The following is a 25,546-nucleotide window of genomic DNA, read 5'->3' on the forward strand; positions in this document are numbered from 1 at the left end:
GGGAGAGAGAGAGAGAGAGAGAGAGGACCCCTAGATCCTCCCAAAATAAGGTTCAAACATTGAGTAATGACCCTTCCATTATTTGTTCAGTCATTTAAAATTCATTTTATATTAAAAAGATTATTTATTTCTTTGATATCATAAAAATATCGATTTTTCTAAACTACAGATAGTAGCTGCTTGGCTCTTGCTTATTTAAATGAATTTACAAAGTCATTTTCAAGCCAAATAATACTGCATGCTTTAATTCCTAAATGAGTTGGGTGTGATAGTTTTTTGTGTTATGTAATTATTAACTGAATTGTCATTGTATGACCATACAACATGTTGAGGTCAATGGCAAAAATCTATAAATATATAAAGCATACAATATATTCCACAGGAAATGCTCTGCCAGACTATATTTATATCTAAGTTCAACCAAAAATCAAAGGCAATCGCTGAGCAGCTATGTGTATAAGACACTGTACAACAACTGTAGAACAGTTGTTCTGTAGAACACTGTAGAACAACCATACTTTCTCTAACATAGAAAATAATAACACTAAGCTTTACAAATCTATGACTATCTTACAAGCATACAATGTGGTGTCCTGTTTTCCAAATTGAAACATCCAAGAGGTCCATTTATAAATTGGAAGAAAATATAAATATTGGTTTGAATTTAGCAAACTTAATAATCCTAGTAATACAAATGTTACTTTTCTTATACACTCAAGAGTTTAAAAGGAAGACGTCCATATGACAAAATCCATATGTGGCTGGAGAGATGGCTCAGAGGTTAAGAGCACTGACTGTTCTTCCAGAGGTCCTGATTTCAATTCCCAGCAACCACATGGTGGCTCACAGCCATCTGTAATGGGATCTGATGCCCTCTTCTAGTGTGTGTCTGAAAACAGCTACAGTGTACTCACATACAATAAAATAAATAAATTTTTAAAAATCCATATGTGCATACAGAACATGAGGAGGACCTCACATAATATAAACACTGCAGGCTAATACTGAACGCCTGCCCACATTCTGTCCTAGCAGGCAATTCATGGGTCTCACTTGGTTATTAACTCTACAAAGATGATTTTTAACAAACTTTTCCATTTTGACCAAACAAAACCTGGTTATACTCCTGATGAGACCCTTCCTTCATCACCCTATAACAGCACCTACAAACAGATGTGAAGGCTTTGGAAAAATTATCCTATGAAGGAATCTGATAGAGAGACTCATTAACAATCCGAAAGGCTGTGTGCCCTCTCTTAGATCACGATGGCAGTGACTTCACTCAGCTCGTATTGCAGTTGTCCTGAAGAAAGAATGAAGTTGACATGTCCTTTGTGGCATAATCCGGAGGATCGATTTCAACTCCTGGGTGACCTTTCACAAATTTCTAAAGATCTAAACCACCCGATTAAATCCCATGTGTGCAAAGCCATCCCACTGGGCAGGTTTTCTGGCTTAAACATTTTCATTCCAAGACATAAACACATCTAGAATACTCACTTTTAGTTTCTTGTTTAGCTTACAGCAGTATCTGTACACCATTGCCAAGTTCAGAGGTCCAAAATCTGCATAGAAACTGAGATATATACATATATAAAATAGCATTTAGTACAAGCACAGTTTTCAGTAATATAGATGCTCACTTTTAATTTCACCTAATTTGTAATCAAATTCCAATCGTCTTTAGGAAGGTTCAACACATAAGAGGTCTGGTCTGTGCCAGGCCGGGGAACTCAGTTCCACTCTCCCGCTCTACAGTTCTAAATAATTTCTTAACACACAACTATTTGGGCAATTTTGAGTTATAAATTCTTTTAACTCCCTACTGTGCAATTTAGGTGAAAGAATTGAAAAGCAACCAAGGGGATGAGGCGTGTGGATTCATTTATGTGGAACTACTCTCTCCTGCTTTTACTTCTTCACTGACTCCATTGTGAAGCTCACCAACTCTATTTTAATTCCAAGTCTTCCCCTCAAACACCCCCAAGTCCTCACGGATCTTATGTGCAGTGAGCTTTTATTTTCCCTGTCCTTCTTAAGCTTCCTGTATTATAAGACATATTGGCCCTTCTTCTATTCCTCTTCCTCTCCAGAATACAGTCACTAACTTGTATGCAAATCTCTCTTATCCAATGTCATGAGTCAAATCAGTGACCCAGTGAAGGAGGAAATGAGAACCGCATATAAACAGATACCTAACTGCAGTGCTTAGGGCAACACTGTTTTGGGGCAGAGATTGTCCTGTTCTTGGGTTTCTTGGAAGCAGCATATTTTTACCTCCAGCTGGACCCACCTTCCAACAGGCCTTTAACACCTCAGTGTGCCGACAAGCCACCTTTCCTTCAAAATAGCCCTGAGCTTTTCTGAGTCACTGAGCAAGAAACCTCTCAAACACAGTAGAGCAAAACCAATTCTTTTATCCAATGAGCTATCACTCTCATTATACCCCTTCCCCTTTCTGGTCCCCTTCCAGGATGGAGAAGCTAAGATCCCCTTCATCCTATTCATGTTCTGGTAGAGTTCCCAGTCTCCTTCCCAAAGACGGAGCATCTCAGCAATCTCACTTCTTTTGATGCTGAGCGGCTCCTCACCAACTCAAGGATGATCCCAGCAGCCAGCAATCAAAGCTTAACACAGCATGCTCTCAGCCTCCTAACAGGTCCCATTAGGATCTGCATTCCAAAGAAGCATCCACCCCTTAACCTCCAAACCCTTCTCCCACTCCTAACACAACCCTCCGCTCACATCAGGCCTCTTACCTAGAATACTCGCCCCTCTTGTCACTCAGTGTCCTCAAGACGGCCTTAAAATGCAACCCTTCCAGTCACGTTAGGGGCCCAAACCAAGCTTTGCTCAAAGTCCTCAAAACTTACCATTTCAGTGACTCTTTCAACCAAGCACCCATAACATCAGGTGTTAGGGAGAATTCTACATTGAATCTGCCTCCTCAGCTGCAACATGAGCTTCCCCACCAAGAACCCTAGTTATGTAGACCTTACATATTTGGAAAAAAAATGTCCTAGATAGATGCAACAAAAACTGAAGCATCATGGAGAAATTGCTCATTAGCACTCTAAATTCAACTCAGCCTGAAAGCACAAATGTATTAAATACCACCAAGTTTTGAAAAAAAAAAAAAGAACTCATCTTGAAAACACCCTCTTAATGAGGAAGACATTTATTTTTTTTTCTGCCACCCAAATCACATATGTCACTCCAGCTACAAGTCGGCCAATCCCTCCTGGCCTTTAGGTGGGTATGTTTTGGAACTTACATTATCGCACTAAAATTGGCCAATTTTGTACACAGCATTCGTGAAAAAGATAATGCAAGATGGCCCAAAAGGAGACGTCTAATGATTTAAGTAAACAGTTCCTTATTCACTTCTAAAGTCCCCAGTGTGGTGTTCACTTATTTCTAAAGTTCCCAGTGAGATGCACGGCTATAAATATAAACAAGAACCCACTGAAAATCACCAAAATGAGGGCTGGAGGTGCATGAGTGGCTCAGCACACACTTAGCACGCACAAGGCCTGGGTTCAACCCCAGCGCAGGGAAAGGAAATGAGAATGAACCGAATATTGCTTAGGACAACACGATTTACAGCAGAGATTTTCTTATTCTTGGGTTTATGGGAAGCAGTGCTTCCTAACAAACATACCTTGGCTTTTTTTTCTATTAGCATATGCAAATTGACCATTAAATGTGCAACTTTGGTCATTATCACAGCTTTTGAAATTCATGCTGAACAAGCTTCAAAAAAGTACAAATTGGAACTAAAGAGGTTTAGTGGCTATTCTTCCAGAGGACCAGGGTTCAATTCCAAGCACCCCGATGGGGGCTCACAACCATCTGTAAGTTTAGTCCCAGGAAATCAAGTGCCCTTCATACATTTTGCACACACATAGCACACACGTGCATGCAAACAAAACACCTATGTGTGTGTGTGTATATATATATATATATATATATATATATATATATATATATATGTGTGTGTGTGTGTGTGTGTGTGTGTGTGTGTGTATAATGAAAACAAAAAATAAAAAAAAGCATGAAGACTCTAAGTCATGTAATTCCAACTTCATTTCAAACACTATGCATCAACTTCAACTTCATATTCAAAGCTACACAGTTTAACAGTGAAGCCTACTTACATGAATTCCCTTTTGGAGGCAGGGTTAATGATCAGAACTATTTTACCAAGTTCAGGGAAGGGAAGTGGGCATCCTCACACAAAATCAAGTCAACCAAATGCAGTCCCCATCATTACAACGATCTGCAATTCCCCAACATGGAAAGTAGATGTAGGCTTCTTAAAATGACAAATGAAATGTTCAGTTTTCATATCTGAAAACTGAAGACATTTCCCGTTAAAACGACTCAAAAGCCACATGAGCAGAACGGCCACAGAACTGGCCTGTGAGAAGCAATAATGGACAACGCCCATCAAGATGAAAAAGCCATGGACACAAAACTGGCCACCACAAATAAAGAAATTGCTAAGCACCAAAAAATAGATACCGATAAAGTGCATTCCGTGACAAATACTATCCAAAAAATAAGGGAGAGAAGAAACTCAAAAAGGCATCCCTAGACGGACAGTGGGACAGTGGTGGCATACACCCTTAATTCCAGCACAGGATCTCTGTGAGTTCAGCTTGGTCTACAAAGAAAGTTTCAGGACAACCAAAGCTACGCAGAGAAACCCTGTTGAGGGGGGGAGGCACCCCTTTTCTAGCCCCTTGAAACAACAAACACACACAGACTCATAATTTGTTTATTTTTTTTAAGAAAAAATCTGAAAGTAGACTCCCTTCAACTTGTAATCCAGACACTGACCAGAGCTGTCTCCATTCTGTCAAATTCCAACAAAATAGCTCAACTCAAAGGCAAGTGAAGAGCCCACTCCCACTCTGTCTTGGTAAAGGGGAGCGGTATTCGAGTCTCACTGGGCTAGGTGCACATATTGTGTCACAGCTCCTTCATCTCCAAATGAATGAAATGAAGTTGACCTCCCCTCTGACGCATGCTTTTCCTGAACAAGGTTGGCAAATTATACCTTGATAGCCACAGAAAATCTCAACAAGTTTAAGAAATGTACATCAGGCAACAGGTTTTCTATTCAATAAGTGTAAAAAGCCAAAATCAAATTATTTTTTACGGAGTCCTGCAGGGGGAGGGTGGCAAAGGGAGAAAGAAGGAAGGCTGTGTCCTTCTCAGAGGACCATGGAAGAGAATCCCAGGTGCAGAGAAAACACTTCCCAGGGTCGCCTGGATTTACAACCCCCACAGTGTAACCAGCATGGGCTGCTCATCTCACAAGATTTACAAAGCTGATGGCTGATGATTGTCTTTGGTTTTTCTAGTGAGCTGTAACTTACGTGAGTCTGTCCCTAAGGAGATCATTGTTTAAAGCACCACGATACCTTATTCTACACATTAGAAGCTTTGCGCAAAACTGTTCAACCCCTTAGCAAAAAGAAAGACTACTTTCCAAGCACTGCTTGGTCCCGCCATGAAATTTATGGCCACCCATTTTGAGCAAGATGCTACAAGTTAACATATTGATCAACATATTAATTCAGCTCTTGTGAAACCAAAAGAAATATTGCTTTTAAAATAGGATGCTTTGCGCTGTAAGAGCGTAAGGCATGCCAATACTTTGCTTTTCATGTGTGCAGTATGTGTTTGTTTGTTTGTGTGTGTGTGTGTGTGTATGGAGCTGCATATGTGCCATCTATGAATGTGGAGATCTGAGGCCCCAAGGCCAACCTTTGGGTGTTGATCCTCCTCACCTCTCCTTGTTTGAAAGTCTTTGTGTCTATGTGAGCCTGACTACCCGGCCCAGGAACTTCTGGAGAGTATTCTGTCTCTGCCTGCCATCTCCCAGTAGGGGGCCATGCTAGAATTATAGACTCAGGTCCTATATCATTGGACACTTCTGTGAGTTCTAGCAATGTAAACTCAGGTTATCGGACAAGCCTTTCACCTACTGGCCCATCTCCCCAGCCCATCTTTAATTTTTTGTTGTTGTTGTTGTGTAAGAACATTGTTGATACCAGCTAATGTTTACCTTACTATTGATGTTTCCCACCAACCAGAAGATGTTTTTGATCCTGACAAAAACACATAACGATCACATTTTCAGAAGATCCTAATTGCTTGGTACATACTAACCTAAGACACGGGGCATGAGTCGGAGTGCCTGCACATGCCCTTAGAGCGCAACCTGCCACAGTTACAGATGCCAGTGGCTGAACACCTACCAAGTTTCCTGTGTACAGGACAGCCTGAAAAAGAACGAAAGGCCACTGGGTAGCACAGGATTACAGTATCTATTTGATCACGCTGCAACCCCCAGGCTGGTGTCTCAGCCTCAGGATCAACTCCTGTCCCTGACACATCCTTTCAGGAAATCCCAGCTGCCTCACACATAGTAAAGGACCTTCTCCACTTAGCATTCTCTTTAGCCCTAGCCACAGGGCAGGGTTGTGTAAGCCTTCAGCTGTCGCTTCCTAGTAAAAGGAGTGACCTTGTAGCATCCAGCTCTGAAGTTCTTGTCTTTCCACTTGGAAGCAAAGTCAATGAAGGGAAAGTCCCTTCCAAGACTCCAATTAACAAAAGCAAGGGGTGGCTTCTTTGGGAATGCTCTGCTAAGATTAAAAGTCACTCCCCCAGAAGCATTCTCAAAACATGTAAGTTAACCCCATTATTCACCGGATAGCAAGAGGACTGGGCAGCCAGTCTCCTCCCATAGCTCTGGCAGAGACAGTGAGGACTGACTCAGCATACAGAAAAGGCTAACTCTCACCTTTTTGAAAGCAGTTCCTGAAATCAGGGCCTGAAGCGAAAAGTACTCTAAACCCAGTGGCAACGATCTTGTTACCTCCCAAAGCCCCTGGAATTAAAGCCCACACCCTCCACCTTGCCTTCAAGGATCCAGGTGTTGTAGCTGCCACCTTCATCTCTCTTTGGGGACTTATTTTGCAACATTTCCTCACCTTATTACCAGCAAGCTCAAGCCACAAGGAGTGTCTGAGTTCAGACCTTCTTCATACGCTACTCCGAAGCCCTGGTTAACACATATTCCTGATTTAGGTCTCAAGGCAATCACCTTTCCTCAGAGAATTCTCTTCTCAGCCCCACCTCTTTGGCTGCTCTCCAAATGTGCATATTCCACAGGTTCTGTTTCTTGTCTTCAAAGACCTAAAGGTCTTTTGGGGGCTGAGGACATGGCTCATTTGGTAGAGTGCTTGCCGGGCCATGCACACAGCCCTGGCCTTCACCCCTAGAATTACATAAAATGGTGAACAGTGGCAAATACCAGGTCATCTGCAGCTACATAGTGAGTGCAAGGCTAACCTGGGATAGACCAAAGCCTATCAAACAAGAAAAATGCTCTAGTTCTTGCCTCCTTCAGAGGGTTTCAATTGTCTACTTTTAACACTTAACTGGTATTTTGTCTAAAATCCACTTCAGGCCAAGCTCCTTGAAATAGGCTGAGCTAAACGTCAGTTCCTAGGTATCCCAAGGACCTAGTCCAGGGATGGCTGAGTAAATAAATAAAGGATTGGTTCATTTGCGAAAGTAAAGCAAAAGAAAACACTCTTCATTCTAAACATTCTAGACTGTTCCAGACTAAGTATGACTAGAGAGGAGTGACTGGCATGTCACACTTTATAAGCTTTGGGTATAAAGCAAGGTTAAGGGGCTGGAGAGATGGCACAGTCAGTGGTTAGACGCACTTACTGATATTCCAGAAGACTTGGATTCACTTCCCAGCAGCCACACTGGGTGACTCACGACTGCCTAACTCCAAGTCTGAGAGACTGGGGTCTCTTCTAGCCTTCAACTGTATCGTCACTCACGTCATATACATACAGAGACATTCATGTACTTAAAAGTGATTTTTTTTTCCAAAAGCCTGAAGGAACCAGAGAGTAGGGGCCTGAGAGTGAGGAGACTGAGTGGCCCTCTTAGATGAGGAGAGTTGGGGCTCATCACAGCCTTCTCCGACCACCCCATCTTCATCACTGGTGTGCTCCAAATACGACCTGCTCCATAAATAACCTCAGCCCAGAGGCGCTCACCCCACGATTCACCACAGTGCCATTTCTAAAAGGTCATCTTCAATTCGGTCTGAGAGGTTTTCCTCAGCTTAAATGTCCCAGAGCATTTACTTTGTGTTTCCCAGAGCTGCGGGCATGTTCCATAAGCACAGGGGAATCAAGTCCAATGCTGGCATTGGGGAAAGAGTGAGCAAAACCACAAAGGCACCACCTTACAGAGCCACCACACACAGCTTCCCAAACAGGCCTTCCTGCCCTTCTTTAATCTCACAACCAGCAAATAAGATATTTTTAATATTTTCAGATCTACTCTGCTGCTCAGAATCAATGACTTGATTTTCACAACTAATGCAAATGCTATCTATATGAATTCCTTAGCCTTTAAAGGTAAAGAAGTGTAAATGGTAAGAAATCAGTTACAGGCACTAAGGAGATGGTTCCATCAACCTGCTGTGCAGGTTTCAGGACTGAGCTTGGATCCCAACATCATTGTAAAAGCCAGGTATGCCTCATGTACTTACAACCCTAGCACTGGGAAGGCAATCAGATGAACCCCAGGAGTTTGCCTGCTGACCAGCCTTGCCAAATCAGTGAGAGACCCTGTCTCAGAAAAAAAAAAAAAATGAGGAGCAGCTGAAGAAGAAACTTGATGCTCAGTAGGCCTACCACACAAATACACTACACACAAGACACACACACACAACTGCATACACATGAACAAATATACACATAAAACACTCATATGCACACATAAATAAGTATTAGAAAGAAATCAGTTATGGTAAGATCCCAACTAAGAAATCTCACCAACCCAAGTGAGCCCGATTCATAAGTAAGCCAAAAAACAAAGTTGTATTGTTTCTGTGCCCTTTAGCCGTGTTTAGGAGTCTCACACAGAGTCTAGCCTTGTTTTAGACTCAACGTTCAGAAAACAAGTTTTCTGATGCCTCCTCTCACTGCACGTTTAGGCTCACAGCAGATCAGGGTGCAAATGGTTGTCAGAGGCAGGTGCACTGACCCAACAGCAAGCAGGACAAGAAAGTACTCAATCAAGGCCAGATGTGACCATGTAGTCATCCCAGAACTTGGGAATGAGGGTCATCACAAGCCCAGGGCAGTATGGACTACAGAGCAAGACCCTGTCTAAAGAAAAATAGAGAAAGAAGAAAGAAAGGAGTAAGGCTGGGAGGGAGAAAGGGAAAAGGGAGAGAAAAACTCAATTTATGGATGTTATCAATAAAAGTTAACCAAATGGCCCCAATAGAAGACAAAATGTTACCTAATAGAAGCCATTTAGCATACCAAAAAAGTGTGTGTGTGTGTGTGTGTGTGTGTGTGTGAGAGAGAGAGAGAGAGAGAGAGAGAGAGAGAGAGAGAGTATGTGCACATGCATGTCATGCCACATATGTGGAGATAAGAGGACAACTTGTGATTCTCACCATGTGAATCCTGGAGGATGAACTTAGCTCACTGAGCTTGGCAAAAAGGCCCTTTACCCTCAGAGCCATCTCACCTGACCAGGCCCTTTAACCTTTAGAAATCCTTAGACCTGAATCAGTGAACCGTTTAGTCGATGTATTTGTAATTATATAATTATGATCAGTCCATTCATTAAGACAGAAGCACAGGTTCACTTTAGCAAAGTCTAAGGGTATATAGTATTTCAGATAAGATTTTTGTAGGATGAAGATATAGTTTGATGGGAAAGCACTCGCCTAGCATAGATGAAGTCATGAGTTGGTCTCCAGCTCCTCCAAAATACACACATGGAACTTTCCAATTCTTTGTATCAGGTACCTTAGTCAACCGCCCACTTCCTAGGTAGAAGTGAATAAATGTTCTCCTTCCATATGTTGATGAAAAAGACCAATTTGAAAAAAAAAACACCTTTTCTAGATCTCTGAAGAAAATCATATTTTATAACAAAAGTAAATCAAACTAGAAAATTCTTCAATTTATCAACAAGATATGAAAATGTTGAAAACCAAAATACCAACTTTATAAATAACAGAAAGGCTTCATTTTATAAAAACTATAGTTTGGAAGCTGAGGAGATGGTCCATCAGGTGAAGATGCTGGCCACAAAAGCTTGATAACCTGAGTTCAATCCCAGAATCCATGAAAAGATAAAAAGAGATCTTCTTCTGGAAAAACCAAAAAAAAAAAAAAAAAAAGAGAGAGATCCTCTCACCCTCATTTTTGCACCGCGGTGTGTGTGTGTGTGTGTGTGTGTGTGTGTGTGTGTATGCACACAGACACACAAAATAAATTTAAAACTACAATTCAATACAAATGTTTTGTAAGCTCTGTAGCCTAGGCTGACCTCAACATACAGGAATCCTCCTGCCTCAGACTCACTAGGATTATAGGCATGAGCCACTACCTTTAGCAAACACAAACATTTCTTATGGAGAAATCTATCATTAACCACAAATAGTTGTGGTTATTTATTAGATGTCATTTATCTGGGTTGTCAAGGACTAAACACATTTCAGCCAGAACAACAGAACGTGAAAAGCTCCACTCAACAAACAATTCGTGGGTGGTCCTGGAAGTATCAGGTTAATTTAAAAAAAAAAAGCCAACTATTTTCTCCATTAAATTGAAAGTAGAGCCTAAGAAAACTAAACAATAAATTCCACAATTAAATGTAGAAAGGCCAACTCAAACCCTAACTCCAGAGAACTTGAGATGAACTGCCCACACAATTCCCTTTAACGCAGTAACTGGCTAAGTATCCTGGTCAGGTATTGTCTATTCTCTGCTTGAATACCACAGAGTCAAAGACTCCATTACAAGGAATGCTTGTACTTCCACTTCCCACCTAACAACTCAAAACAGAACCTCAACCACAAGATAGGTTGCTCCTCCTTCAGACTTAAAACACATAAACCTACTTAACCTGTGGCTTTCTCCCAGGCATCCAAGGTAACGAATTTGTATCTCAAACACTCCTCCTCTCAAACTATGGGGCACTTGTGCTCAGAGCCCTGATCAGTTCCTTTCTGCTCATCAGTAAACCCAACGGGCAGATTCCAGGATCCCACAGACCATCCTCACCTGGGACTGCTCTCCTTCAAACAGGCTCTCACTCTTCCTAAACACACCTTTTCTTAGGACTCTGCCTGAAATAAATCTCTCCCTTCTTCCCTCCCCCTCTATCCATCCCTCCTTCCCTCCCTCCCTATCCTCCCTCCCTCCCTCCATCCCTCCCTCTCTCCCTATCCTTCCTCCCTCCTGCATTCCACTTGTATTTCAGGGGCATCACTCTTATACCAAGCACAGTGCTAGGTCTTGAGATAGGATAGTGACCAAGAACTGGCAATACTGGTCTCAGACATCATAAAATGCCCTGGGCTCGTTACACATTAAACATCACACTCCATGAAGAAGTCTTTCAATAACCATGGCCGTGACGAGTTCTTAGTTTCTTCTTAACAATGACGACTGTGTTAGGAGCTTCGTGCACTGACCTCCATTCTGTCTCCACTTCCTCATTTACCTGTGTTTACCATGCCCTACCACTAATGCTCATGCCATCTCCACCTCCGTGGTGGTCTCTTGCACAGCAGTCTTCATTCAGCCACTTACAGATTTCAAGTTGTTCTACTTCTCACCCATTTAAAACAAAACAAAACAAACAAACAAACAAAAAAAGGTGTCCGTTCCTTTTTTTTTTTTTCCACAAAGTTGTTTTGAGTTATGGCTAAGTCATTTACTTTGGGCCTGGGAATGTGTTTATGAACTTACAAATGAGAACATCTGATGTCTTAGGAGTCTACCTCAAACAAAATAATGAAACCGCCCTGGGGTGACCTGGAACAGAGCATCATCTCCCACAACCCGCTTGAATCACTCTCTCATGCTGCCTGATAGAAGCAAACCCTGTAAGAAGACTCCTTAGTACTTCAGCTCAAGTGTGTGTGTTTGCCAGTTATCTCAAGCAAGCTGAAAAAAAAACTGAGTAACAATTTATCACTGTGGAGATCAAAGTCCAACTATACACTGCCAAAGCCTAAGAGGTCAAAGCAGAAAGTATTTAAACAAATATGAAAGTAAAATTGGGTGGTAGTGGATCACATAATTAAGAATGGACTGTGAAGTTGAGCATAGTGACTCACATCTGTAATCTCTGCACCTGAGAGGCTCACATAGGAGGATTACCAAGAAGGCAAGACTAGCCTAGGCTACATAGTGAGCTGAAGGCCAGCCTGGGCTACAAAGTGGGACCTTGTCTCAGAAAACCAAAAAAGAAATCATGGAGCCCTCTGAGGGCTGAGTGTAGATAGGTGTTAGAGTACTTGCCCAACATGCATGAGATCCTGGGTTTGATTCCCCGGTACTGCAAAAGGAGAAAGAAGAAGAGGAGGAAAGAGGAAAAGGGGGAAGAGGAAGAAGAAAGAAGGAAGAGGGAGAAGGAAGGAGGAGAAGGAAGTGGAGGAAGAAGAAGAGGAGAAGAATTGGCTGTAAATGTATATCAATAAGTATACAGTCTCATAATGCATGCCATAGAATAACACTGATGGTGTCCACAGGTACACACACAGCCAAGTAAACACCTACAATGTATGTGTTCAGAAGATGTAAAAAGCAAAAATTCTGCTGTGCAAAATGTGCCCGCCATGCAAGAGTGGCATGAAGGTTATGGGTTAACCAGCTGCTTTTGGATTAGACTTGAGGCCTGCTCCACAGGAATGAACTCAGGCCCAAGACCATAAACCAATCATGGCTCTGGAGGTCACAGATGCTAGAGCAGAACCCACCACTGCTGCTTTGCTGACGAGCATGTTGTCAGACTCTAAATGTTTATGCTTATCCCCACAGATCAGTGCTACCTTCAATCTTCGCAGAGAAGCTTCTCTCTGCAGTGGTCAGTAGTTAATTAGAGACTTGTAACTATGAAAAGTACTAAGAACGCATGTCTATTGAGTGTTCAACACTAAACTGGATGTCAATATCAACCCCTAACCCAAGGTTCAGGAAACACAATGGAAGGCGGTGGGAAAAAGAGAAGGTAGGAAGGAATGCTGTGAAATGCTGTCTTTGGGACATGGTGTGGTGCTGCACCAAAGAAGTCACTGCAGTCATTGGGTCACCTACCCAAGATCAACTCAACAAGATCAGTCTTCCAATAGGCAGCACTAATTAGATTTAGTAGGTTATTAATGGAAGGAGACAGACAGACAGACAGACAGAGACAGACAGACAGACAGACAGACAGACAGACAAGGCACAAAAGTAAGGTTGTTGGAGTGGCTGAAGAGAATGGAAAAAAGATGGAGGTTCCTGGGAGAGTAGAAGAGAGAAATTAGAGTTTATATGACTAGCATGCATTCTTCACATGTATGAAATTGTCAAAGAATAAATCAAAGATATTCTATTATTTTAAAAAAGAATATTTGAACCATACTGAGGGTTTGGGTGGGTGGGTTGGTTGGTTGGTTGGTTGGTTAGTTGCTGTTTTGACACAAGGTCTCATGCATCCCAGGCTGATCTTAAACTCCTGATCCTCCTCCACCTGCCTCTACAACCTAGAACTGAGGTGACAGTACTGTGCCATCATGCCAGGTTTACATAATGTCAGAAATTGAACTCAGTATTGCAACACTCCAGCTACATCTCCAGCCCGTTTTGCTTTTTAACGCAGGATCTCACTATGCCCCATCTAGCTTTGAACTCAAGAATCCACCTCTCTCGGTGTCTCAAGTAGGAGCTGCCCCATCTAGCTGAGACTGTTCATTCTTTAATCTTCTAGTGCTGGGGATTAAGCCCAGGGCCTTGTATATGCCAAGAAAATACTCTCCCACTGAGCTACAGCCCCAACCAAAATTACTCATTCTTAACCATTGCAGGATATTTGACCACACTGTGAACCCCAAAATTGTGTTATGTACTGAGAATAACTCAGTATTTACTGTTATTTACTGTATACTGTTAGTATAACTGTTCACTATGTACTGAATATTTACTGTTTCTAGATGTGGTGTGGCTCAGCCCTTAGTACACATCTTTTTTGTTGTTGTTGTTGTTTTTGAGACAGGGTTTCTCTGTATAGCCCTGGCTGTCCTGGAACTCACTCTGTAGACCAGGCCGGCCTCGAACTCAGAAATCCGCCTGTCTCTGCCTCCCAGGTGCTGGGATTAAAGGCGTGTGCCACCACCGCCCGGCAGTACACATCTTTAATCCCTCTGGCTGGAATACAGACACATCTTTAATACGCACCTTTAATCCCAAACAATAAAGGTAAATTAGTTTGTAGAAAGAAGCACCCGTGTGTGAAAGTGATGTCTAATTGAGGGGAAGACAAAGTGATGAATCAGAGAAAGATTTGACAGAATAGAATATTCACAACTCTCACGAGAAGAGAGAGGAAAGGGCAGCTATTTGAGAGGCAGTGAAGAGGGGGAAAGGGCAGTTTTATTGGTACAGTGGTACAGACAGGATGCAAAGAGAGGACAGGCTAGATACAGGTGAAGACAGAATGAGACAGAATGAGAAGGAGCCAGAAGACTAGAACAGATTGCCAGAGTTAGTATGAGGCCAAGCAGAGCAAATCAGGAGAAGCTAAAAGAAGTTAGATTTAATCAGTGAGGTTGGAGAGGAGTTTGAGCCAGGAAAGCTGAGTTGAACCAGCCAGTCATTGCTCAGAAATAGCTAGAAAGGGTGAACTTATTCAGCAGTTAAGTCTCAGAGGCTGAAAACATTCTTGGCCTAAATAAGATTGTACAGAGGCTAGAAGCTTCCAGGACAAGGTCTAGGTTAGTAGGTGGAGACAGATGACAGTTACATCAGGAAAATAAAAAAATATTTGTTATACTTAATAAGTAAAAATACTTGGTGACATTTCTTGGATCTACCAAAGAAATTCCAGCCAGTCTAAGCATCTTTATTCAGTACACTGTCATGAAAACTTAGTACCTTTCTTCTGAAAATCCCAAGGGCAGAAGAAATGGGAAAGTATGATTGAAAGCAGAGATAGTACACACTGTCCTTCTCAGTAGACTGGCTTTCCATACCACTGGCATCCAATCCCAATGCCTAAGAGGACCATTAGAAGCACACAAAGGCTCTGACAATTAACACATTGATTTTGCTAACTCTTGAGCCAAAAAAACATGAGCCAAGTTATTAAAAGTTAGCCTCTATTTGGACGACAGGGTCCAACTCCAACACCAAAGAATTAGCCATTCTAGAGAAGAGCATGCAGTTGGTAGTTCAGATATAACTGAATACAATACAGATAAATCCTTTAAAGGCTCCAGTTACAGAAATATGTTTTGAACCACTAATATTTTTGCCTACACTCTTGTTTTAACTCTGGCCTATGAAAATATGAAAGCCTAGAATATAATTTTATTTCTTTTTTTTCTTTTGTTTTGGTTTGTTTGTTTGTTGATTTTTCAAGACAGGGATTTTCTGTGTAGCCCTGGCTGTTCTGGAACTTGCTACATAGACCAGGCTGGCCTTAAACTCAGAAATCCACCTGCCTCTGCCTCCCTAGTGCTGGGATTAAAGGCTTCAAAGTATGATTTTTCTTTTTTTTCTTTTTCTTTTTTTTTTTTTTTTTTTGGTTTTTTGGTTTTTCGAGACAGGGTTTCTCTGTGTAGTTATGACTGTCCTGGAACTCATTCTGTAGACCAGGCTGGCCTTGAACTCATAAATTCACCTGCCTCTGCCTCCCAAGTGCTGGAATTAAAGGCATGCACCACCACTGCCCGGCCAAAGTATGATTTCTTATCATTTATGTTTTATTAAAATGTCTCTGACCTTCATCGAGATAGCTCTGTTAAGAACCAAGAAGAATCCAGTCATGATGGTGCAAGCCTTTAATCTCAGTACTCAAGAGACAGAGACAGAAGCAAGCAGATTTTTCTGTGTGCTCAAGGCCAATCTGGTCTAAATTTTGAGCTCCAGGCCAGCTAGGGATATGTAATGAGATCAGACAGAGAGACAGAGACAGAGGAGAAATTTTCAAATTTTCAGTCTCAATTGGGTGCAGTGGCACACACTTTTAATCCCAGCACTCAGGAGACAGAGACAGGTGGCTCTCTGAGAGTTCATGGCCAGCCTGGTCTACCTAATGAGTTCCAGGACAGCCAGAGCTACCATAGTAAGACTCTGTCTCAGAAAAGCAAGAAACAACGACAAAAAATTCAGTCTCATAGACTGACTTCATGAAGCCAATTGGTTAAATTTGTTCCATCGGCGTTTCAGAAGATCATTATTTCAATCAGAGTTCTACCATCCTTTAATACCCAGCAACCTTCTGCACAAACACAGCTGTATCCAGATTAAACATGCTCTCATATTTAAAGAGCCCAGTTAATAGTTTCTCAGGTGATAATTTACTTAGAAAGGTGACATTTCATTGGGACACTCAGCAAATAATTATAGCTACCAGGCTGTATGAGGTCCCATGTGACAACGTATATAAACACACTCCCTTCTTTGGAGACATACACATTAGGGTGTCTGCCCTCAGGATGGCATGCTCCACAGATAGAATCCAGGTTACCACACAGGGTCCCGGTGACTCTTCAGGTCATCTCGTTCTATCTTTGTGAGAAGTGAAGTCAAAGAGACATAATCCACAGCCTCCTCTTGCCTGCCTTCCTTCTTCCTTCCTTCCTTCCTTCCTTCCTTCCTTCCTTCCTTCCTTCCCTCCTTTAATTTTTTGCCTTCTGATTGGCTACTTATTTATAGCTTCTCCCTTTACTCCCCTTACCCTAAAAAAACTTGATTTCTTCCTCCTCAGAAACAGCCTCATTCTTTAATCATGACCTTAGAAAACTCTCAACTTTAAGTATTTTAAAGGTAAACTCTAAGCCGGGCCTGGTGACACACATCTTTAATCACAGCAATCAGAAGGCAAAGTCAGTCAGGATCTCTGAGAGTTCAAGGCCAGCCTGGTCTACAAAGTGAGTTCCAGGACAGCCAAGGATATACAGAGAACTGTCTTGGTGGGGGAGGGGGGAGTATACACTCTTTAAATGATCCCTTACATTTCTCAAATTCATCCTGACCAAGACAGAATGCCTGATCTTCCCACTAAAGCCAACTGTCTACCTATTTCCTTGTATTTTCCTATTTCCAAAAGGCTCATGATGTTCTCAGGTCCACCATGAAGGAACTATCCCAAGAACTTCTTGGTTCCCTTCCCTCAGCATCCTCATCAACTATCCATACATGGATTCAGATCCTGCCTTTTTTCCATCAGCACTGACACCATGTCAATTCAGTACTTTATTCTTTCCCCCTTAAAAATCCCGAAGTTTGTGTGTGGTTTCTTATATCCTCTCCAATGGCCCTTAAATGATGCTTTTACATTATTTTTTTGGATGGAGGATTAATATCCTCTGGAACTAGATGGTATCTTTTCAAATTCCAGCTCTGTTACTTATTTCAGTGGCACTGAAGTACCCAACCTGACTTTGACGTCCTTTGATGTCCCTGTTGGCATCACTGTAGCAAAGGATCCAGCACAGAGGCCAATGCTCTGCAAACGTCTGCTGTTATTTGCCATTAGCATGAATCTAGCCACACCATCTCTGTCCTGGAGTCCTTCTAAGAGGCTCAAGGCACACCAGGGTATCTGCAGGTTTCTCCCTGTGGCATTCAGTCTGTCCCCAGCTGGCCTCTCAGTGTCATATTCCACACTTCCCCCGTGTGACCTGTATACACACCAGGCAAAGTGGACAACTTACTACAAGTTGAATACACTTCCCGAGCCTCCCTCCTGCTCCTCAATTTTCTTTCCTCTCACACCCATATCCACGGATACCTGTCCATCCTTCAAGCTGACCTTACTGCCTCCACAGAGCCTTTTATGAACGTCTCTGCTGGACCTGTCTCCACCCTTCCATAAGTACTTCCTACTACACAGGTGAGGTTTCTCCTAGGGTGGCTTTGTTCCCTTTCATTATAAACCTCTTAGTCATCCACCATATTGCTTTGAAGCTCCTTGAAACCTTGAAAGGCACATGTACGTTCATCATGTTACGCTCTGTGCCATAGAACACAGTGTGATATGCCGGGATAATGAAAAGATGGGTTTGTGCAGGTAATCAGGACCATAGTCACTACGGTGGCATGCTATGGGACATCACACTAGGGAAGTACGTGCTCTGTTCAGGCTGAGTCTTTATCATTTTTCTCACTCTATAGCCCAAGTTTGCTTGCAAGTCAGTATGTAACACAGACTCACTTCCAACTAAGCAACTCTCCTGCCTCAGTCTCTCAGGCGATGACAGGTATAAGCCACCACTCCCAGATGTTTTTTCCCCTAAGAAAGAGTTTCACTATGTAGCTCTAACTGGTCTGGAACTCTCTGTGTAGAACAGGCTGCCCTCAAACTCACAGAGATCCACCTGCCTCTACCTTTGCTCCCTACATGCTAGAATTAAAGAGATGTACGCCATGCTCAGCTTCTTGCAGTTTCAAGTTCACATCCAAACTCACAAAGTGAACCAGATGGCCTCTCTAGCAAGTCTGTCCTTAGGAGACACCAGGAACACGGTGCAAAAAAAAAAAAAAAAAAAAAAAAGTTTAAATATTAAAATCCATAAAATCTTCATTATTTTTAAGACACCACTGTGCACTGTGTTTAGTTGATTAACTGTAAAGTTTTGCTAAGTCTACTATCTAGCAATCCCCAGGGAAGTGATTCAGACCTCAATAACTGGAGACTGTTCAAATGCATATTAATAAACCCTGGCTCTTTAGTCACTGCAGAGTGAACATAATAGAGTGTATACACAGTCCTACCCTCAGGCACACAAAGGTCCCTAGGCACTCTGCTCACAGACAGAAAGCCAAGAAGGTGCCCAACAATAGAGTGTCCACTCAATAAACACTAAAGGTGGTGACATCATCCAGGTGCCCGGGGGTCAGGGAACTGGCTGCTTAGAACTCCCTTCTCTAGGAGTGGAGCTGTAATCTGACACCAGGGATTCAGACCTCTCTTTGCCTCAGCAGCTCTGGTCATTCAGGAACAGCAGCAAAAGGTTCTTTGATGCCCACTGTCTCTTTAGCTATTCAGGAAGCATCCTTCTCCCAGCACTAAGAGAAATGTCCTGAAGACATCAGTTCCAAGACCCCCTAGGATGAAGTAACAATTAAGAATTATTTTCTCTCAGATAAAATATAGGCTTTTCAAGGTCCAGAATATTTTTTCTCTTCCAAGGCCCAGTGGTATCCATAAATCCTGAAGCTGAATTCCTAATATACTTTCTAACAGGGTAAACCCTGGGAAGTTTTTTATGGTTCATTTCACTATGCTCATTTGACTGCCCACTTGATTAGGATGCTAACAAAATAAAATGAAATGTCTAAATCGGAGTATACAAGGCTTGTCTGAAAGACCAGCTCTCTTAGTAAAGGCATATAAGTCAATCCCACTTTCTATTCCTGTCTACTGCTTTCATCAAAAGGAAATATATCTCTCCAATTAATGTTTTACTAGACCTAAAATATTCAAATAACCTTCTCCTTTACATCCATGGCCTTTCCAGAGCTCAGTTCCTGGTTCTGATTTTTCACTCTCAGATCTTAATCCCTGGGGGGGTGGGGGGGGAAGAGGCGACAATCCTCTACTACTCAAAGAATAGTCAACTCAATCACACTGGAAATCTTCCACAAGATGCAACTTGGATACAGCTCCCCCGCAGTCCTGCGTCCCACTTTCCTGAAAACTGGCTGCTCAAACAAAAACATCCTTCCAGACAACAGAAGCCGTGTGCACCTGTAGTACATACACAGACTGCCCTGTACCCTGTGGGTGCTCCATAAATACCTAGTGACTGATTCACAGGCCAATTACAGGTCTGGTGATGACACAGGGTATGACTGCCTGGTGCTACTCTGGGGAGTGTGAGGAATCCAGAATTGCAGTGGGAGTAGGAAAAATTAATATCCGTGAAATCCTAAAAGGACTGCAGTGTTGACAGGTTCAAACTATGACGGTTTTGTCTGCATCCCTCCCCAAACCATAGAAAGCTAGTAATGCCTCCTGAACTCTTTGGGAAAAGTGAATAAACCCGCTTATCAAAGAACCAACAAGCTAAATAGTTCGGGGGGGGGGGGTGCTGGAAAAAAAATAAGAGGGAAACTTACTTTTCATAGACCAGCTCCTCGTCGATGGAGAAATAGTGGATATTTATTGTGCTTTTTGGTCTATTCCTTAAAGTAGCAAAATATAATCGATCTGAAAGACAAGTTTAAAAGACAGAACATGAGAAGCAGGGACGTGAGGCTGAGAGTGCGTGAGGATCACGCACGACGGATTAATTGCTACACATCATTTAAAGATCCTTGAACACGCGGGATTCTTGGAGAAACTGGGTCTTCCAGAAAGCTACAGAGCCCCAAAAAGCACAACTTGCCAAGAGGCTAGAAGAAGACCCAGCAGGGGGCAGAGCATCTTCTGAGTTCCCTCACCCCCTGGTTGCGTGCGGGCGGGTGCAGACAGGAGCTGTGGGTACCCGCAAAACTGGAGACACAAGTTTGGTTCGGAAATCTCCAGACCTCAGCTGCGTTGGAATGGGAAGAGAGGCGAGCTTTTGCCCCTGCAGCTTAGCAAACTTCAAGAGGAAGGAAGGAAAGACAAGGGGGTGTGGTTGGGGGTGGGGGTGTCCCAAAAGCACGGGCCAGCCACCGAGGGTTAAAGGATTAGCGGATTGAGGATTAAAACCAGCAGAATCTCCACCAAGATAGGTTTGCAGGAGGATCCCAAGCAGAGAAGCCTACACTGTCCGGGTACAAGGAAGCTGCAGAGGGAGCGAGAATGTGAAAAAGAAGCCGGAAGCAGGGGGTCCTCGGGGAGTTGAGTGGCGAGAAGGGGCTCGAGCCCCGAGCCGCAGTACTGAGGGACACAGGGCCCTAAGAGAAACCCAGAGTAGAGGCTTGGGACAAAGGGGTGAGCCGTGAGGAGTTGTGGTGGGAGTGGCGTGGAAGGGCTGGAGGATGCCAGGCGGCTGCTCCTCACCTTTCATGAACTCGCAAGCCCCGATTAGTTCCCCTGACTCCGCTGCCATCTTAAGCGAGATCCGCACCGGGGGAGGGCTGGGTCGTGGCCAGCTGAGGTCACCCGCCCCCGGGGGCTTGCCCACTGCCCAAGAGCTGGGAGCTCGCGGTCCCAATCACCGAGCCTGCCTGAGGGAGGAGGCGGGCGCCCAAGGCGGAGGCAGCTGCAGGGTCAGCGCGTGGGGCGCCCCGGGGACATTCCGTGGGGAACCGAACCCGCTGGGCGCGGGACGCACACGCCCCGGGCTGTAACCGCTGTGATCCGGACTCTGCGGCGGCGGCGGCGGCGGCTGCTGCTGCTGCTGCTCGAGCTGCAGCTCCTTCTGCTCGCGCTGCACAGTCTCCGCCAAACCTGGACAGCGCACACCAGCTCCCAAGGCCGGGCAAAGTCTTCCCCCGGCTCCCAAAGTGATCATGGAGGACAAGACGTTTGGCCCGGATCGCGCCCGTGGCCACTCGTGCGGCAGCGGGCAGGACTCCGGAGGTGTCCGCGGGGCTAGTAGCAGCTGCTCAGACTCCTCCTTCGCCACCTCCTTTCAGCAGCAACTCTTCCTCCCTCTCCTCCTCCTCCTCCTCTTAGGTCCGCCCCTAGACCTGCCTCCCCGCCCTCCCTCGTCCCCCTCCACTTTCACGGTTCCGCGGCCATCCCTTAAAGGGACAGCTCGGCTCCTTTCTCTGAGCCGGCCTCAGGCCCCAGTTACCAGGCGCCCCGCGGGTCACTAGGAGCCGGTTGCTAAGGCTTTGTTGCCTTTCACCAATTGCTACACTGGAAACTTGGCCCTCAGCCTGGGTGGGGGTGGGGGATGTCAGGCGGGGCCACAAACTTATGAATGAAAAAGGATGGGTAGAGAGGAGTGGATGTCTTTCAGGAAGCTGCTGCAGCCTGGCGGGCTGAGATGCTGTCTCCACTATCCCTTTCTGCATCGGCTAGCTCTTCTTCCACACCAGATTTTTCTTGTCTCTCTTCAAGCTCTTTCTCTCCTGCTCCACTCAGTTTCTTCTAAACTCTTGCTTGCGCGCGCACGCATACACAGACGTGCACTCGCGCGCGCTCGCGCGCGAACACACACACACACTGAAAAACCTCTGACTATTTTCATGTCGGGTCATACCGCTAGCTGTCTTTCCACCAACCCCCATTCTCACCACTGTCGGATCTGTATCTTTATAATCAAATTTCAAAAGAAGCGATACCTCCTAGCTCCGGAGAGCGCGAACTGATGCCCTCTAAGTACTAGAGTCTGCTTTCACCTAGGCTTTGTTCTCAAGGGGAAAAAAAATATTCCGTCCAGTTCTGCAAGTCCTGTCATTTTGGCCACAGGTGTGAGCGCGAAATTATACGAGAAGAGTAAGACTCTAGTCTCGGACTGTAGGCTATCCTGGGCGAAGGGAGAAAAGGGAAAGGATTACAAGAAAAATGAACAGAAGATTCCTTTAGTCTTGGCTGGAGCGCTGCAAGGGAGTACAAAAGGTTCCTCTCCAGAGGCCCGGGACTTGTTCTGCAACGTTCTGATCCAGTTTGAACAACTTTAATGCTGTGAACCCTAGGGACATAGTTAGTGGTCAGCCCTTCCCTTACGAAAATGGCGCTACTGAACCACTATCCCCAGAGCATGCGCTCTGAGTGGTTTCTTCTTGGAAACGGGGATTTGTGCAATCCTTTGCCTCTCAGTTGCTTGTTGACCTCTAGGGAGAGAGGGGGCGCTCGAGCGAAGTGCCAACTGAAGCGACTTGGAACGCTGACGCCTGGAAGGCAACTCAACTCATGATTCTTAGGCCATCATTCTGCTCGGCTGGCTTTCCAGAACAAGCTAAACAAGCACAAAACTATTAAGTGGATACAACTTGGATATACAGGCAAGTTATTTCAGAGCATCTTGGTAATTCTACCCAAACACATCCTTGGTAAGGTAGTTAAAAACACACCCTCTCCTTACATTCAAAAGTTAACCCCTTAACCACATTCATGGAAAGCCAGCAGTCCCTGAAAGCTAGGCATATTTTCATATTTGGAAAAAGGGAAAAGCAGGAGAAAAAGAAACAGACTTTAAAACTGCAAAAGTCCTGAAAGTTTTAATGAGCCTTGAACCCTTTTGTAGTGTACTACATAGTCTAAGACCCATGAGAGCAAAGACTTCCCAAAAAGAAAAAGGCAGAAAGGGGAGGAGGAGTCTAAAATAGCCAGGAGGTGGTGGCATACATCTTTAGTTAGAGCACCCAGGAGGCAGAGGCAGAGGCAGGTGGATTGAGGAGTTTGAGGTCAGCCTGGTCTACATAGTGAGTTCCAGGACAGACAGGGCTATGAAGAGAAACCCTATCTTGAAAAATCAAAAATAAAGAAGAAGAAAGGAAAAAAAAAAACTTCTCAAAACTTGAATTTTACCTTTATTCTCCCAAATCCTAGTCTTACTAAGTTGAACAATTCAAATTTTGTTGAAATAAACATAACTGAGATTTTTTTATGAAAGATATGGCAAAACAAAGCATATGAATCTCAATAGGTTTCGCCCCTTCGTCTAAAAAGCTAAAGTAAGCCCAACTCAATCCATTTCTAAAGCTGCTGCTTTACAATTCTTATAAAGATTTTTTCATCTGAATATTATATTTACAAAAGTACAGTAAAAACAAAAGTTGGAGCCAGATGTGGTGGCTTGAGCTGACTTAGAGTGGCCATAGTCCTTCCACAGTGTAGGGCTGGAACACAGGTCCTCAGGTTTGGTAGCCTGCGTCTTTACCCACAGAACCATCTCACTGCTGCTGCTGGTTTTTGGTTTTTTGAGGTAGGTCTCATGTAACCCTAGGCTGGCCTTGAACTTCATATGTGAAGAGGGATGACAGTAAACTCCTGGCCCTCCTTCCAGGAACACAGTCCTGCATCACTCCACCGACCATCACATAACTCTAAGTTCATAGGTAGTCTCAGGAGATCCATAAAACACTTTCAGAGGGTGAGTAGATTTAATTGAATAGCTCCTGTTGTTTCCTAAAAATGATTCTACATTGCCCTTCATATAATTCTCCTTAGAGATTTTGCCCTTAGAGGTTTTGGACATGAAGAATGAATTGTGACCTAACAAAAGTCCTTAAAAGAAGTGAAATGGGGCCTGTAGAGAGATGCCACAGCAGTTAAGAATGCTTTCTGGTCTTCCAGAGGTCCCAAATTCAGTTCCAAGCACCCATGTTGGGAGGTTCACAATTGCCTTTAACTGCAGCCCCAGAGCATCCAACGCTCTTCTTGACAAAACAGCACCCATACACATGTGGCATATACTCATGTAGACACACACACACACACACACACACGAATAAATTCTCCAAGTAAACATGGCTGAGTTTGTGGCTTGTGCCTATGGACCCAGCATATGAGTACTTTATAAGTTGGAAGTCAGACTGGATTAGTGTAAGATAAGATGCTGTCTCAAGCCAAAATTTAAATGAAAAATTATTTTTCCTTAGTGTATTTACTCTATGTTATGATTATTCTTTTTGCTGTAGTTTTTGTTTTTTTGAGACAAGGTTTTTCTGTAGACCAGGCTGGCCTGGAACTCACAGAGGATCTGCCTGCCTCTGCTTCTGAGTACTCGGATTAAAGATGTGTGTTACTTCCATACAGCTGATAAAATGCTTTAATACTATGCTGTGTGTAATATTAGTAAAATAGGACCTCTCTAAATCGTGCTATAAAAAAATCTGCAAGAAAAATATACACTAGTGTGCACACGGCACGTACACACCAAGATCCTAACGACATCACAAAACACATTATTGTCTCAGTTATCATGAGTCAAAGATCCTACTGTTGTAGTCTCACAATAAAGGCCTGCTCTTACAGCCCGTGGGGGAAGGCAAGACCAGACATGTCTTCCTAATCACCCAACTTAATACAAATAGAAGAAATTGACTTTTACTTCAGCCAGCAGTAAAAAATTGGCATATCATACATGAAAATAGTAAGAAATGTACAATGTCACTTCGCTGTAGAAAAGGAAGGTGATATGCTTGTGGATCTAGCAGAAAGGAAGAGTGTGAACACATGTGTAACTCTGCATCTCTAACTTGCATACTGCTTGGGCAGCCTTGCATCCCAGGCAGGTTGCATGCATGCAGACCTAGAGAATAGACTGCTGGAAACAACTTCAAATCATGCCAACAACTTCCTGTCCAAGGTTCCCCTTGAGACGATGCCAAGATTCCTAGTCACTCTTTACACACAACATTTCCTCAAAAATAGAAAACAGCTCTTTGACTGCGTCCTAGAATTCCACAGATGATATCCCTCATCTTCAACCTTTCCTTCTCATCCATCTGTCTACCCTCTCTCCTTTCTATCTCAATCTTCACCGATTTGCCCAATTTCTTATGAATTGTGTCCCAGAACGGAATGCAGGCCAGTGATGAACTGGTGTAACTAGTTAGGATGTGTGGACAGGAAGGACACTTTTTTTTTTTTGGTA

The 25,546-nt window shown here is 43.6% G+C and overlaps 1 protein-coding gene across 2 annotated transcripts in view; it reads right to left on the bottom strand.

Moving 5' to 3' along the window:
• Positions 1–21,734, bottom strand: part of Cdc14a (cell division cycle 14A) — a 153,220-nt gene extending 131,486 nt beyond the window's left edge. Inside the window, exons 1-3 of one of the 2 annotated variants that reach the window (XM_028757387.1) lie at positions 21,055–21,660; positions 20,184–20,274; positions 1,501–1,576 (exon numbers count right to left, since the gene is read on the bottom strand). In XM_028757387.1, the coding sequence (XP_028613220.1) occupies positions 1,501–1,576; positions 20,184–20,274; positions 21,055–21,103 (216 nt within the window). In that variant the 5' untranslated portion in view covers positions 21,104–21,660. Of the gene's footprint in view, positions 1–1,500; positions 1,577–20,183; positions 20,275–21,054 lie in introns of both variants that reach the window. The other variant, XM_028757386.1, reaches the window with a different exon arrangement.
• Between the last annotated feature and the right edge of the window lie 3,812 nt (positions 21,735–25,546).

Source organism: Grammomys surdaster, unplaced genomic scaffold (genome assembly GCF_004785775.1).
Source record: "Grammomys surdaster isolate TR1022 unplaced genomic scaffold, NIH_TR_1.0 126158, whole genome shotgun sequence".
Classification (NCBI taxonomy): domain Eukaryota; kingdom Metazoa; phylum Chordata; class Mammalia; order Rodentia; family Muridae; genus Grammomys; species Grammomys surdaster.